This window comes from Zalophus californianus, chromosome 12, assembly GCF_009762305.2.
Source record: "Zalophus californianus isolate mZalCal1 chromosome 12, mZalCal1.pri.v2, whole genome shotgun sequence".
Taxonomy (NCBI): domain Eukaryota; kingdom Metazoa; phylum Chordata; class Mammalia; order Carnivora; family Otariidae; genus Zalophus; species Zalophus californianus.
The window spans coordinates 30,821,166-30,835,306 of record NC_045606.1 but is presented as its reverse complement, the minus strand read 5'-3'; the positions used below and the strand labels follow the sequence as shown (position 1 = coordinate 30,835,306).

Sequence of the window (14,141 nt, the reverse complement as noted above, 5' to 3'; positions counted from 1 at the left end):
CTTACTCAGTTTTAAGGCTGGTAGAGACTACAGAAATTTCAAAGGACCTTAATGGTAACCTGGGCAGTTAGCCTGCTGGTCTAAATCCTGTAAAACTGTCTCTGACATCAGACTCACAACACTTAATATTTTCAACAAGCATTTATTTTGTGTAAGTTGCTGTACTACTAAACTATTTTAAAAGTCCCAATCGTAAATGACATTAACAAGAAATATCAAATAAGAGCTACAGATAATGAACAGCTGGATTAGGGAGGGGGAGAAATCACTTCTGGGCTGGTATAGACAGAGACGGGTTCATAGAGGGTTAAAATTCAGGTTTCTATTTGCCATTGACTGAAGCATGACTCAATAATTTATTTTTAAGTCAATTTATTATCACCTGGCCACTATTTCAATGTTGCAGCTTTGGCTAAATGATATTACCAGAAATAACCTCTTTGGGGCTGGAGAGAGTCTGTTAAGAGTCTAGCTTTTTTTTTTTTTTAATTTATCCTTTACTTGGTCACTTGTTTTTCCTCAAATACTAGTTTTTCTTTGACTTTTTTCCTCAAAGTATAAAAAGTATGAAATATAAACAAGCTCTTGCATTGCACACTTAGAAGTGTACAACTCAAGCATCATAGAGCTATCTACATACCGATAAATCCCTTCAAATCTTGGATAATTCAATAATATACAAAATATCAGGGCACAGAAAGAACTAAAACCCACTTCTTTTTGTTACACGTAAGATTCAAATATCCAGTCTAAAGAAAAACACTTAATCATTTTGGCTCTCCTCTACATTCTCATGTTGATATAGTTATTAAAATATTCCTGTATAATTATGTTTGGTCTTCTTACTTCAAGTCAGGTTTAAAACCACAAGACCAGCCATCCAGACAAAACAAGTAATCAGAAAGATTATTTCTTCCCCACCTCCCTAACCCCAATAATTATGAAATCAATTTTACGACATGACTCCAAACACTGGATTGTGACGACAAATGTTAGGTCCAATTTCTTCATAATCTTTTTTGGTGTGGCATACTTCGTAGAACTCGGGCGTGGAAGCCAGCATGGATCCTCCAAACCAAACTGCATATCGCTGCATGTGGTGTGCAATGACTTGTACATCAATAGGTTTTGGCTTCAATCTGCCACCACTCAATTCCTCACTTAATTTCAGCCTGGCATCTACAGTTCTTTTCAAATCTCTTTGCAAGCAACGTCCAAAGTCCCTGAACATGGTTGAACCTCCAGAGAGGACAATATTCTTGTAGAGAGGACGTCTGACATCAATAGGGCAATTCTGAATTACTTCATCTACAACTTCTGAGATAGGTTGAGTAAAGTCTGGATTAGCAAACTCTGGATGAAAAAAGATTTCAGGTCCCAAGAATCTCTCATAACCAACATCAATAGAAAATTCTTTCTGTGAGATAGCATTGATTCCAGTATATTGCTTAATCCACTTTGATCCATCTGTGTCATACTTGTTAAATTCTTTTACTAAATCTGGGCAGACGTAACTATAGCGCTCCTTTACTGCCTTAGCGGTTTCCAAGGATTGCTCTGGAGGGATTCCTACTTCTCGGTCTCTCAGCAACTGCTGAATAAAATATGTTATATCTCGTCCTGCGATTGGAATGTGCTTAATACAGCTGCCAATCACATACCCTTCAGCCACAGGAATGACATGGGTGACACCATCTCCACTGTCTATTACTGTACCGGTCAATGTCCGTTCTCCTACTTGTCTTGAGGTCCAAGATGCAGCGAAGGCAAGAAGAGCCTGCACAGCAATGTACAAGCCTGGCACATTGAAGGACTCAAACATTATTTCAGCAGTATATTCCCTGTTTTCTGGAGTATTCAGTGGAGGTTCAGTCAAAAGAAAATAATGGTCTTCTGGTTCTGCCCTTAAATATTTAAGAATCACTTGTTCCATAAACCTTTCCATCAAGTCCCAATCTTCAACTGTACCATGGCGAATTGGCCACTTTGTTGCATACGTAGGTTTTTCTATTGCTTCATCACCAATAAAGAAGTCTAGGTCATCGACACCTTTCATCACCCTCCTTTGAGCTTGATCACCCACTTTTGCAGACTCCTTAATAGCAATACAGGAAGGAATGATAAACTGTGGTTCTGTGTTTCCAGCATATCCTAGTTTTGTATACCCCGTGCCACAGTCCACCACACAGGCCGGCAGCCGTCTCGCCATCTTCCTCCTCGCCTGCTACTGCCGCTGCCGCCGTCTGCTCCGTGCTGATTGGGGCCAGGGATTAACCGCGGGAGATCGGAGCTATCTGACCATCCACAGCCGGGCCGCCCTCTCCGTCTGGGGGGGAGCCGGGAAGCCGAAGCAGTAGCGAGAAAGCAGCAGGCTCGGTCAGTGGCTACCACTTCCGCAACCCAGGCGGGCAGGCCAAGAGTCTAGCTTTTTGCTTCTTTGTTTTTGTCTTTAGAGCAGTGGAGGTGGGGTGGAGACAAAGGGAGAGGGAGAATGTTAAGCAGCTTCCAGGCCCTGCGCAGAGCCTGACACAGGGCTTGATCTCATGACCCTGAGACCATGACTTGACTCAGACGCTTAACCAACTGAGCCACCCAGGTGCCCTTGTTTTTGTTTTTTTAAGTGCACGTGTGCATAGAAGCTATCTGAGATAAGCCAAGTGAGTCCACATACAGGCATTCAATGTCCCTTATCATTAAGACAGTCACGTGTTTTTCATACATAAAAAGCAACTGCACCCAAATGGGTAGAGAATATGTTCACCCTTTATTGTTACTGCTACAACTGAGTCATTTGTCTTGATCTTTGGACATAAGCTAAAGGTGGGACAAAGTAAAACAACAGTGGAAACAGAGAGCAGAGTCATGAATCAGATTAAAAATGGATGTGACAAAGATGAAAGCTTCATGTATTTGCCCCAGGTGGACCACAGGGTTGGTGATAGACCTTTAACCAGTGAACCTGTGCTGTTCCCACACATATCCAATCACAACATAGAGAAAATTAGTGGCCTGTTAGAAAATCTAACTTATAGCTTGTAAAGAAACTTGACAGTATGGCTAAGAAAAAAAAAAAATCAAGGCAGAGGATATTTGGTAAAAGGTGAAAGATTTATACAATCTAAAGAGAAACCAGAGTATGGCATGGAATATTTGGAATAAAAGATGGAAAGAAAATTAGGGCTTTGAGGTATGATTTTCTTAAAGAAAGTAGGGAAAGTACACTATGCAGTAAAATAAATAAATAAAAGGTTTTTCTTCCTTTAAACTTTTGCAGCTAGCTGAGAGACTCAGGTGTAGGTCAGAGAATGAAGGCTAAAGGTGACAAAAACATCTATTTCCCCTAGGTTTATAAGAAGAAAAGCTCTGATGTGAGTTAACACTGCCTTATGAATTTTTTTAAAAAGATTTTTATTTATTTATTTGTCAGAGAGAGAGAGAGCACAAGCAGGGGGAGCAGCAGAGGGAGAGGGAGAAGAAGGCTCCTCACTGAGCAAGGAGCCCGATGTGGGACCCGATGAGCCGAAGGCAGATGCTTAACAACTGAGCCACCCAGGTGTCCCTGCCTTATGAATTTTTATTGTGAAGATTGCACTTACTTTTAATCAACGTGAAAAAACAGTGGACAAGAAAAAATAGTAAATTGGCGCAGTAAATATGGAATTAGATTACAACTAAAATAATATGCTGAAGTACACGATCCTTTTTTTAAAATAAGCCAAATTAAAGTATGAGTTTAAGAAATGCCTTGGGGAAAACGTGGGCATTGATCTGATGGCTAAAATATGTAAAGGTCACATACTTTTAAATATAATTTTTACCCTTAAATGTCCGTTTCCATTTACATACTTAAGATTTCCTATTTCCTTCCATTTATCTTCAAATAAAAGATGAACAGCTACACCTCAGAAACTGCCAAACATACTGCAGAAACACTTGCAGAAAATTTTCGCCTGGCTTTTTTTACAGGTGCTGCTAGAAAGGAAAGTTTAACTAGAGTTAACTACAGAATGGGCGAGGTCAGAGATTGTTTTATCAACTGTATTAGATGCAATGGCAAAGAAAATTTCTGTTACCTACTGGAGACCCATGGAAACAATTGGGTTTCACTGGAAATTAACGAATATAAGGATTTCCATGGATATGGAGCGATATGTAGATATGCAGAGACAGGACTCTATAAATGTTAAGTGTCCCCCATGATTCAGCTGATATGCATTTCTCTCCTGCCTCTTCTACGGAGGAGCAACCGGAGAGACTGTCCTGCAGCAGGAATGTCCTTTCCTTTCTGTTGATATGCTGATATTCAGCTGATATGCATATTCAGCTGATATGCATTTCTCTCCTGGCATTTCTCTCGGGCTCTTCTACGGAGGAGCAACAGGAGAGAATGTCCTGCAGCAGGAATGTCTGGACTCTGAAAAACAAACTGAGGGTTCTGGAAGGGAGGGGGTGAGGGGATGGGTTAGCCTGGTGATGGGTATTAAAGAGGGCCCCTTCTGCATGGAGCACTAGCTGTTATACGCAAACAATGAATCATGGAACACTACATCAAAAACTAATGATGTACTGTATGGTGATTAACATAACATTAAAAAAAATCCAACCTGTTTTGTAACTCATCTTGTAATCAGCATTCAGGCGAGCAGGGCCGGGAGCACGCAGGAGTGGTGAGGCTGATTGGCTGGGCACAGGAGCGCCAGGGTGTGGGCTGTGCCCTCTCGTCTCACTCCCAAGGACGCAGGAAACCAGCGCGCATTCGAGCAGCGGCTTCTCCTAGCTCCAAGAAGCTGGGTCTGCTGTTCGAGTCCGCCGGGTCTTTCCTTTAAAGTCAGACTCTCTTCTTCCAAAATTCTCATCTTGGCGGATGTTCCGAGAGAAAGCCCGAGGTAGGGGCGCGCGAAGCTGAGGGCTAGATGGGGACAAGTTCGCAGGAAGGGTCGGGCTCCCCAATTTCCTGAGCTTGGTCCCTGTGGGAGAAGGGATTCGGAGGGGAGGGGGAGACCCCTCTTCGCCAGTCCCCCGGGGAGCTCCTGGAGCACCCCAGCCCACAGTCTTAGGCACTCGCCACGCGCGCACTGGGTTATGCTGCCCTGAGCGCTAGAGCCGGCGCGGTGCGGAGAGCGGCTCTCTGAGCGGCGGCGGGTGCCCGGGGCAAGCATCACCGCCCGGAGAGGAGCCGGGACCGCGAGCCGCAAAGGCGGCGGCCAAAGGTCAGGATGGGCCGCCGCCCTCCAGCTGCCCGCGTGGAGCGTCACCTCCGCCTCCTGCGGGTTCCCCATCTGATCGATGGCCCGTGGTTTCTCCTCAGGTCACGATGGATCTTGAAGGAGGCCGTAATGGAAAAGCAGAGAAGAACTTCTTGAAAATGGGCAAAAAAAGGTAGCCAGTTTGTTTCCCTTTCATACTTAACATGGCTTGAGAAATTTGGGAGATGTATTTCTAGTCTCCAGCCCCGAAGTAAATGAAGACGATATTTTTAACCTTAAACGCAAGTGGTTTTTCGGCAGAAGTTCACTGGCTGAGTGGAGGACAGCGTTTACACATTCCCACGGCCTTGGTGAGCTTCTTCCTCAGCCTTCCTAACCCCACACGCCAGTGCTCTTACTTCCTTTTCTGTGGTTTATGAACTTTCTGCTTTACGAGCGCTGTTGATCGCCCCCGTCCCGGGATGTGGGCTGCTTGCGCTCGGCTCCGCGGTCCAGTCTCTTGCTTCTGGTGAAACAAACATTCTGGACGTAGAAACACTGCATGTTTGTGGCATGGCAGATGGGACAGAAGGCCAAAACCACATGTAGGTGTTAAATTAAAAAAAAAAAAAAGGCAATGAATATCTGACCGTGTAGAAGACATTCTGGAAAGAGAAAACTGCAGTACCAAGGAAGCTACTAGCATTGTGTGAAATTATTGGTACTGGAACCGCAAAGGGAAATGTTAAGCAAATTTTGATCACGGTGCAGTGCCCATACAGGAAATTTTAAACTTCGCTCAATAGGTTCATTCTTACTGTAAATTGTAATAAAAATTAAAAAATAAAATAAGTATATTAATATTATTAGGAACCAAGCTTTTCCGTGTAAAAGAAAAATACAAATAGGGACATCAAATAAGATTTTAAAAAAATAATGTTAATACAAATAGGGACATCAAATAAGTTTTTAAAAGTAATGTTAAATTTGAACCGGACTTAAGTATGCACTCATGATTTTTTATTTTTTTTAAAGATTTTATTTATTTTATTTGAGAGAGAGAATGAGAGACAGAGTATGAGAGGGAAGAGGGTCAGAGGGAGAAGCAGACTCCCCGCTGAGCGGGGAGCCCTATGGGGGACTCGATCCCGGGACTCTAGGATCATGACCTGAGCCAAAGGCAGTCGCTTAACCAACTGAGCCACCCAGGCGCCTGCACTCATGATTTTTTAAATAGTTCACTTTCTATCCACCGAAGGGGACAGTGGCAGTGAGTACACTTACTGTCAGATCTTGGTTTCTGAATACCATTCCTCACTAAATGAAATCTGTACTCCATGGAGAAGTGCCTAATTACAACCATGGATGTTGGGATTGGGGGCAGATACAAAATGAGCCTGGAATATCTTGTTGTTCAAAAAGAACACAAGAGCTGGCGTCACTGTACTTGACTGTGAAATACTGTATACAGTATAGTCCATGAATCTTCAATAAAATTCTGAAACGAGGAAAACAAAAAAGGTGGGAAGAGGTAGTGAGAATAAAGGAATATTTTTTTTTTACAGAAAAATGCCAGCTATCATATTGGAACCTGCATTGTTATTATTGATTCAGGCAAGGATTGTTAGGGATCTTAAGCCATGCGAAGAAAAGTTGTATCTAAGAATTATCCCAGATTTTTGCTAGGAAAAAAGGAAGTGGGGATTTTCAGTGGAGAGATTTTTGCAGTTAGCAATCTTAACCAAGTGATCAGACCTGGCATCACTCATGGTGGAGTCCTGTGTTAGTGACATGACACCACCTAGGAAGTATGTTTGCAAAAACATTTAGTCTGAATCCTATCAAGCTTCTAGACTGATGCTATCCAATAGAAATATAATGTGAGTCCCATTTGTAATTTTTAATTTTCTAGTAGTAACATTAAAAAAAGTAAAAAACAAGTGAAATTAATTTTGAAAGTATATTCTAAAAAAGCCAGAATATTTAAAATATTTCCATATGTAATCAGAATTATTAATGATACAGTTTACATTCTCTTTTTCATACCAAGTCCTCAAATCGGCTGTGCGTTTTATGCTTACTGCACATCTCAATTTGGACTCAGTTTGACACTGACATATCCAAGATGTGGGACAGTCTGCAAGACATCTTGTTACTACAAAAAGTCAATGTGGGTGGAGGGGGCAGAAGGACTTCTAGATTTAAAAAAGAGACTGAAGAGACAAAACCATATAATGTGTAAATCTTGATTACAGCTAAGTTCCAAAATCAGAAAAGGAAAAACCTATAGAAAACATTCTTGAGAAATTTGAAAGTAGATTGGATATTAGTTGATATAAAAATTGCTATTTTCTGAAATGTGAAAATGGTAGGAAAATGTGAAGTGCCATGAAAATTTGCAACTTAATTTCAAATGACTCAGCAAAATATTAACAATGATATTATATACTTACATAGATAAAGAACATAGGGTCAAAATGTTAACAGTTTTGTATCTAGGTGGATTTTGTGTGGGTCATCATTATTAGTGTTCTTTTAATTTTTCTATTTGAAAGTTTTCATAATGAAAATTTTCATATACACAAAAAGAAAAAGACTCCGTATAGTGGAAGGGAGATATTGCCCTTTTTGTTTTTAGGTTGTTTGTTTGTTGTGTTTGATACCTTAAAGAACTATGTCCTTAATACACAAACACTTAGGGATACTGGAGTAAGAAGTACTGAGGGTGGGCGCCTGGGTGGCTCAGTTGGTTAAGCGACTGCCTTCGGCTCAGGTCATGATTCTGGAGTCCCGGAATCAAGTCCCGCATCGGGCGGCTGTGGGGGGGGGGGTCCCTGCTCAGCGAGGAGTCTGCTTCTGCTCAGCGGGGAGTCTGCTTCTCCCTCTGACCCTTCCCCCTCTCATGTGCTTTCTCTTTCTCTCATTCTCGCTCTCTCAAATAAATAAATAAATAAATAAAATATTTAAAAAAAAAAAAAAAAAGAAGTACTGGGGGTATGTGGAAGGAAATGGTAAAGAAATTCGTTGGAGCCTGTTCATACCTTCATTTTATTATTGATTCTTACCATGCCTACAGACTTCTTGTAAACAAAAAGTTGTTTTTTTTAGGTAAGTAATTCTTATTAAGCTGTCCTCATCATCACTGATTTAAATCTGTTCTTAGTACAACTATATGTATTTTCCCTAGTCTTACTGAGGTATAATTGACATACAGCACTATGTAAGTTTAAGGTACACAGCATAATGCTGTGACTTATACATACTGTGAAATGATTATCACACTATGTTTAGTTAACATCTGTCATCTCATACACATACAATAAAAAGAAAAAGCAAAAAAAATTTTTTTCTGCTTGTGATGAGAACTCTTAGGATCTATTTTCATAACAACTTTGATATGTATCATACAGCATTGTTAACCATACCCATCATGTTGTACATTACACCCCTGGGACTGCCTTATCTTTGTACCTTTGGATCAAATTCCCCTAGCAGCCACACCCTCTTAACCTCTGATAACCACAAATCTGATCTCTTGTTCTATGAGTTGTTGTTTTTTTTTAACTATATGTTCTAAATTGGAATTATAAAGAAGCATGTGGCTTTGCTAATATATATATATATATAATGCTCGGATGATAGTATCATTTGGAATAAATGTATTTCTAAAGGTCTGATAAGCGACTTGCCTTTTGTAAGTCCTGTGTTTCAAGCTGACGAGGATAAATTAATGATCTAGTAGGGATGAGAGATCAATGTGGAAATGCATTTCTATATAATGCAGTATCTTAGAAGTCTGAGGTTGTACTGAATAATAGCTTAGTGTTTAGGGGATAGGCTTTTCCTTTTAAACTTGGCTTTGTTCCAGCTGTGTGACCTTGGACAAGTTCGTGAACTCTCTTCACCTGCAGTTTTCTCAGCTCTGACAGAAGGACAAAAATGTGCCTGCCTCACAGAGATTGAGATAAGATTAAATGAGATTGTGTTTGGGAAGTGTTTACTTAGCCAGTATTTGAATTATTATAAATTTTCCAGAGTAGGAGCAGTTTTAGAGAATGAAAAAATAAATAAAAGGCTTGGAGCTAAAATTCAATTATGTGTGACTGCTTTTTTCCTCTCATCCTGCTTCCAGAGATACTGAAACCATGCTTTAGTAGGAATAGGGTGGGACCAATTCTGAAGAGCTATGTTTGTGTATTTTGTGTGTTTTCATGTCCGTCTAACATCACTTTAAAGCCAAATATGGGGTAAGCTGTGGATTTTTTTTCCTTTAGAAGTCTCTTCAATTCTTTGACCTCGCTTAGCGTAAAGAACAAAGACAAAGATGAATTTAGTTTTGAACTTGAAAATCTGTATAAAAATAATGTGATTCTTCTCTGGAGTAGTTTTTCGTTTGTACATATGAAAATAAAGATGCAGAGGCTGCTTTTGGTCAGTTTGCTTGCATGCTCTAGGTGGCTGTTACATAGAGTGGAAAACAGCTTATAGCTTAGAGTTGTTTGAATCTGGACTCAAAATAATAATTAGCCTTCTTATTCCTGAGGACAGCTTTCTGATAGTTTACAGATCATCTTTTTTGATTATAGCTTTTCTAGATTGAATTTATTGCCATAATGGTACATTTAGGGCTCCAGACATCCTTTCAGAATTAGATTGGCTCATAGAGAATGATTTAATTACCTTTCTTCTTAGGTTAGTTTATGCTAGTATCTGATTACCACTACTCTCCATTCGTAGAGAGAATGATTAAGGATAATATGCAGGTAGTATGTAGATAGAATATCTACTGCCTGAATTACTTAGATGATAATTAAGAGAATTAACTCTGGAGAACATGAATGATTTTCTAATTACAGGTCTTCCTTAACTTACCATAGGGTATTTCCCCATAAACCCGTTGTGAGTTAAAAATATCGTGAGTTGAAAATGCCTTTAATACACCTAACCTACTGAACATCATAGTTTAGCCTAGCCTACCCTAAACATGCTCAGAACATTTACATTAGCCTATAGTTGGGCAAAATCATCTAACGCAAAGCCTGTTTTATAATAAAGTATTGAATATCTCGTGAAATTTATTGAATACTGTACTGAAAAACAGCGTGATTCTATGGGTACAGCATGGTTTTAAGTGTATGGGTTGCTTACCCTTATGATCTCATGGCTGACTGGGAGCTGTAGGTCACTGCTTCTGCCCAGCCTCACTAGAGAGTACTGTATGCATATTGCTAGCCCAGGGAAAACATCCAACTCCCATACTGGAAGTATAGTTTCTGTTGAATGCCTAACACTTTCTTACCATCCTAAAGTCAAACCATTGTAAATCAGGGACTGTCTGTAGAATAAAAACAGGAAGCTCTCTTTTATTATTATTATTTTTAAAGGTTTTATTCATTTGAAAGAAAGAGCACAAGCGGGGGGGGGGGGGGGGGGGGGCAGAGGGAGAGAGAGAAGCAGACTCCCTACTGAGCAGGCAGCCCAACATGAGGCTTGATCCCAGGACCCCGAGATTATGACCTGAGCCAAAGGCAAATGCTTAACCATCTGAGCCACTCAGGCACCCCAGTATTATTGTTTAATAATTGCAAAAGTTGTATGTGTTTTCATCATAGAAAATTAGGAAATACCAAAGGTACAAAGAAGAAAGTATTTTGAAAGAAATCTTATACCCAGTGATAATCACATATACAGATTTCTAAGATACATGTAAATATTTTTAAACTTCGTAAATGGGGGTCATACTATTAATGTATATTTTTATGGAATAATATAGACATGTTTCTTTGTCCTATTATTAAATGTAGGCTCTATGTTAATACGGTCATTTAAAAATTTACGTAATTTTAAAGGTTTTGTGTAATCTTGTTGCTGTTTTTCAGTAAAAAAGATGAGAAGAAAGAAAAGAAACCAACTGTCAGCACATTTGCAATGGTGAGTCTGAATTTATTCAGTGTTCAAAATGCTTTGGAAATGTGACTTCTTCCCTAGGAAAGAGATATTTCATCTGGTATGATCTTTTCTTGGAACATATGTTAATGGAGAGGTAAAATGAATAGGTTTAATTTAGCTTGTTTTCAGCGGAATGCCGATCATAATAGGCCATGTAAATTGAGCCTTAACAGCCACTCTTCTTGGCCTACATTCCAGTATTCTGCTAATTTTTTATGTGGCCGGTGGTCTGTTATCTCTGCAAGCGCTTCTCCCAGTGACTGTCTCAGCCATCTAGATAGAGGAAACCAGCCCCAAGGGAGTGTGTTTCTAAAAGGACACAGGTCTCTTGTCATCAGTGGCTCTCAAATTCTGGCAGGTTTGAGGTCAAAGTCTCAGGCACCTAAAAAATAGAAGTTAACAATGCATTATTTATTACTATGAACTTAGCACATGTCATTATTCCTCTTTGCTCAATAACTAATAATCTCAAATTTGAACCTTTATATAATTTGTCTCACTTTCTGGTTGCATGGTGGTTGCTTAGAATCAGGCTTGGAATAAGACAGGGATTTTATAGGTGTGGCTGGATGATGGTCTCTCTCGACCTGGGTCCTTCTTTTTTGCTTTCCCAAGAACCAGGAACACTACTGAACCAGTTAAGTCTGGCGGTGAGTGCATATTTTATAATTCAGTCATAACACACCAGATAATTTTTAGATGTTGGTGGTGGGGGAGGGATAGGCTATCTTGTAAAATGGTTATTAGCAAATGGATTATAAAAATAGTTATAGGCAGGAAAAAAACAGTTGCCTGACTTTGACACTGGGGACTCTGTTGTTATTTTACATGATCATCTTCTTGCCCTAAAGTTGCTCTGGCTATGGTTTCATCTTTTGTCCTATCTCTCCTCTCTTTGGAATATTTTGGGAATGAGACTATATGTTTAGGTCATTCTCAAAAAGACTCCTCGGGAGGGTGTGTGCCTGAGTGGTTCAGTAGGTTAAGTGTCTGACTCTTTATTTCGGCTCAGGTCATGATCTCGGGGCCGTGAGACTGAGCCCTATGTCGGGCTCCATGCTCAGTGCGGAGTCGGTTTGGGATTCTCTTTCTCCCTCTCCCTCTGCCCCTCCCCCTGCTCATGCATTCTCTCTCTCTCTCTCTAAAATAAATAAATCTTTAGGAAAAAAAGCCTATTCAAAGGGGCAGTTTTTGTTTTATATTTCATTCTTGTTTGTTAAAAGAACCTTTTATGTTAAAGTAGGGTTTATTCCCAAGATTTAATTTCAATTCTGTCATTTTGAGACCAAAACGTTTCTGTCTTTTGTAGTTTAGTTTTTATGGTTTGTAGCTTAAATTTTTTTAAAAGTCTTATTTTAGAAAATCTAACAGATCTAATATAGAGAGGCAATAATATCAATACAATTTAAACCACCAAAGAATAAAAATCTGGAGTTTAAATGTGAGGGAACAACACCACATACAGTACTATATGCCATATGTTGTTCTAAGTATACAGAACTCATTCAACTGCTGCAACTCCCTTTCAGATAGATACTATTATTCTTCTAATTTTACAGATGAAGAAACTGTGAGGCCAGACATACTAGTTTGCCCACCTGATAACAACAGGGCCAGGATTCAAACCTGTAAAGTTCATGTTCTCAATCACAGTGCTCAGGATGGCATAGAAGGAATATGCTGTAAACCTTTTGAGGAAGAGAAGTATTATTTATGTGGTTTTTCTTCATGTCTTTTTCCTGAGGAGTTTGACATAGAAAACGGAACTGGACTTGTATGTCAAACCTATAGTCATGAGGACACATTCCGAACATCTAACACTTGGGTGTTGATGTTATCAGCTAAGACAAAAATTCATGTGTCAGGGCTCCCCAAGAACCCCAGGTTCTATGATTCACTAGGAAGAGTGACTCTCGGGACTCAGCATATTGTCATACTCTTGATACTCATGGCTAGGATTTATTACAGCAAAAGGATACAAAGCAAAATCAACAAGGGGAAAAAGAAAGAGGGAAGCAGGGGTCCAGGAGAAGCCAGGCATAAGCTCCTAGAGTCTTTGCCCAGTGAAGTCACACTTAACTCTCCCAGCAATAAATTGGGACAACTATGAAATGCTACCAGACAAGCTCATTAGAAACTCAGCACTCAAAATTTGTACTAGGGGCTGATCGACATAGGCATGACATATACCAGAATTCCAGACTCATAGAAGGAAGGCAGGTATTCAGCATAAAGTACTTTGTTTGTCCAAATAGTTTGGTCACTTTTATCAGTTAGGTGATGTTAACCCCTAACCCCAAATCCAAGTTCTAGATGCCCACTAAGGGCCAACCTTGAACATAGGTCTTGTGAAACAGCAAGTCTCAGGCTTACAACGTTAAGTTATTTCTACTATGAGACTTCCTGGCAGTCTTGACAAAGTGATGAAAAAGAGGTAAGTAATTTCAAGTTTTTCTATGAGCATTTTTAAAAAAAATATTGGGCCTTGTTTCCAAAGAACAAGAAACATAAAAGTAGAATAAAATCTAAAGCAAGTAAGGAAATGGGACAGATGGAAATCAGGACAGGAAAAATATCAGTGGGGCTGCAGTTCCTACACACAGCACTCCTGAAAGATAACACGCCCTTGCCAGGAAGGTGCTGCAGATTCAACTCTTGAGGATTCTACTTCATGTATCTCATTGAAAAATTATTTTTTTTCAGAATAGTTAATAGCTATTATCTATCTAGTGCTTCCTCTGTGCCAGGTACTTGTTAAGCACAGTGATCCAATGACATAGGAGCTTGTGCTGTTTCTGATGAAACAGAGAAGTTAAGCAATGCATCCAAAGTCCCAGATTGATGTAGCTAGTAAGAGGGCAGGCCCAGAATTTGCCACAGTCTGCTTACTCCAGAGCATGAGCACGAGCAGGGGGAGGGGCAGAGGGAGAGGGAGAAGCACACTCCCCACTGAGCAGGAAGGCTGACTTGGGGCTCCATCCCAGGACCTTGAGATTATGACCTAAG

General features: G+C 40.0%; 2 protein-coding genes across 4 annotated transcripts in view; one reads left to right on the top strand and one right to left on the bottom strand.

Moving 5' to 3' along the window:
• Positions 1 to 455: 455 nt before the first annotated feature.
• On the bottom strand, positions 456 to 2,406 carry LOC113911393 (actin-related protein 3-like). The gene has a single exon (XM_035723302.1). It carries the CDS (start codon positions 2,207 to 2,209, stop codon positions 953 to 955), a length of 1,257 nt encoding a protein of 418 aa, XP_035579195.1. The 5' UTR covers positions 2,210 to 2,406; the 3' UTR covers positions 456 to 952.
• A 2,317-nt stretch (positions 2,407 to 4,723) lies between these two features.
• The window catches only part of ABCB1 (ATP binding cassette subfamily B member 1), a 107,515-nt gene continuing 98,097 nt past the window's right edge, over positions 4,724 to 14,141 (top strand). The window contains exons 1-3 of one of the 3 annotated variants that reach the window (XM_027573453.1): positions 4,724 to 4,886; positions 5,309 to 5,379; positions 11,066 to 11,117. In XM_027573453.1, the coding sequence (XP_027429254.1) occupies positions 5,315 to 5,379; positions 11,066 to 11,117 (117 nt within the window). In that variant the 5' untranslated portion in view covers positions 4,724 to 4,886; positions 5,309 to 5,314. Of the gene's footprint in view, positions 4,887 to 5,308; positions 5,380 to 5,431; positions 5,558 to 11,063; positions 11,118 to 14,141 lie in introns of those variants that run through there. The other 2 variants (XM_027573455.1, XM_027573454.1) reach the window with 2 other exon arrangements.

Bases quoted from the DNA above. Each gene is read 5' to 3' on its own strand.
- LOC113911393 (XM_035723302.1), bottom strand. From the start codon at position 2,209: ATGGCGAGACGGCTGCCGGCCTGTGTGGTGGACTGTGGCACGGGGTAT.